At 46.6% G+C, this 1,838-nt stretch overlaps 1 protein-coding gene across 1 annotated transcript in view; it reads left to right on the top strand.

Annotated features, from left to right (window-relative positions):
* LOC121684438 (apolipoprotein A-I-2-like) overlaps nt 1–1,105 on the top strand; it is a 2,393-nt gene extending 1,288 nt beyond the window's left edge. The window contains exon 4 of the mRNA XM_042064490.1: nt 138–1,105. Coding sequence (XP_041920424.1) covers nt 138–717 — 580 coding nt within the window. The 3' untranslated portion in view covers nt 718–1,105. The remainder of the gene's footprint in view (nt 1–137) is intronic.
* The last annotated feature ends 733 nt before the right edge of the window (nt 1,106–1,838 follow it).

Here is a 1,838-nt window from a genome sequence, read left to right on the forward strand (position 1 = left end):
TGAGTAAACCTCCCTATAATATTTCTCCCATGCTTGTAGTATTCTGTGTTAAATTACTTTAGTCAATCACGGTATTTGAATAAACCCATGTTAATCACTCACTAACCCCCCACTTCCCTTGGTTGTTGCTTGTTCAGGATGAAGGTCTCTGAGAGCCTTGACAACATGCTGACTCATGTGCAGACCGCCTCTGCCTCCTTGTCTCCCTACACCGATGCCTTCGCCACCCAGATCATGGAGGTCACCGCTGGCATGCGCGCTTCCATCGCCGCCGATGTGGAGGAGCTCCGCAAGAACCTTGAGCCTAAACGTGAAGAGCTGAGACTGGTCCTGGAGAAGCACATGCAGGAGTACCGCGAGAAGCTGGAGCCCATCATGAACGAGTACACCGCCAAGCATCGCGAGGAGATGGAGGCTCTCAGAACCAAGATGGAGCCCGTTATGGTGGAGCTGCGCGCCAAGATCCAGAGCAACGTCGAGGAGACCAAGTCCAAGCTGATGCCAATCATCGAGGCTGTGCGCGCCAAGCTGACCGAGCGTCTGGAGGAGATGAAGACCATGGCCACCCCCTACGTCGAGGAGTACAGGGAGCAGCTTACCAAGGCTGTAGCTGACCTGCGTGAGCAGATGGGCAAGAACGACGGTCTGGGCGAGGAGCTGAAGACCAAGCTGATGGGTGTCTACGAGACCCTCACCAAGGCTTTCCAGAAGTCCTAAAGCCCCCTCCCTGTCCCCCTGCAACGTCGTCGGACGACACCTCACTCCTCGTGTCCCCATTTCCTCCACCCTCACTCACAACACACACACAACACACACACACCCACGCACTTCCCCCTTGTGACAAGGGCTAATGCAATGCCATGGCTGGACACTTTGCTTCCTAACACACGCACAGGCTAACACACACACACACACACACACACACACCTACATCGTGTGGGGTGATTGCACAGCTCCAAGCACGCAGAAGATGAAGCACACTTTTCCATTCAAACTAAACCTGTGAAATGCTTGAATATTCTGTCATGCTGCTGCTTGTTAGAGAAAACAGTGTAACAGTGTCTTAATACTGTCTGTTCAATAAAATCCAGACTGTTTCATACTACTTGTATTGCTTCAAGAGCATCATTTCATTTTTATGACAGCCAGCCATGAATTTGTGTACAAATTAACTATGTAGCATCATTCACCTTTGGGATGGCCTCAATGCAGCTTTGCAAAGTTAGCATACAACAGACAAATGTAAATTAAACAAACAAAATAAAAACAAAATACCACTGAAATAGTAAGAATGCCATATGAATTAACAACAAAATGAAGTCACAACGTGGAGAACAAAAGAAAACCAAATGTGGAAAGAAACAGCTAAATAGAATGTTTAAAATCATTCTAGTCAATTTAGTCCCAAAAGCAGAAATGTCTGCAGTCTTAAAATCCTGGAGTGCAACCTCAAGAAAAAATGACACCATAGTGGCAAAAACTCCACACCCTGCTGGGTTTTGTCTTTGTTCTTAGAGCAGAGGGCAGACCAGTCATGGCAATTTGGAACAATATAAGTTGGTGCCACACTGTCCAAGACCTAAATCAAATCTTAAAAGATTGCAGTGTTGTACATCTAAAGTTTGGAGCCATGGTGAATTTCCTGGATGTGTTTAGTTCCTGAACGGCACTGTTTTGTGCCAACTGCAAATTACTCAGGACACAGCAGGACACTAGGCCAGTAGTGCAGTACAATAAACTACTGCTAAATTCACAGAAACACCGGCAAATCTGTTTACTTGTGTAGCAGTATGAAATGAAGAGGCTGACGATTCTATCAAGTAAGTTTTTCTGACTGT

The sequence above is a fragment of the Alosa sapidissima genome, chromosome 15, assembly GCF_018492685.1.
Source record: "Alosa sapidissima isolate fAloSap1 chromosome 15, fAloSap1.pri, whole genome shotgun sequence".
Taxonomy (NCBI): Eukaryota; Metazoa; Chordata; class Actinopteri; order Clupeiformes; family Clupeidae; genus Alosa; species Alosa sapidissima.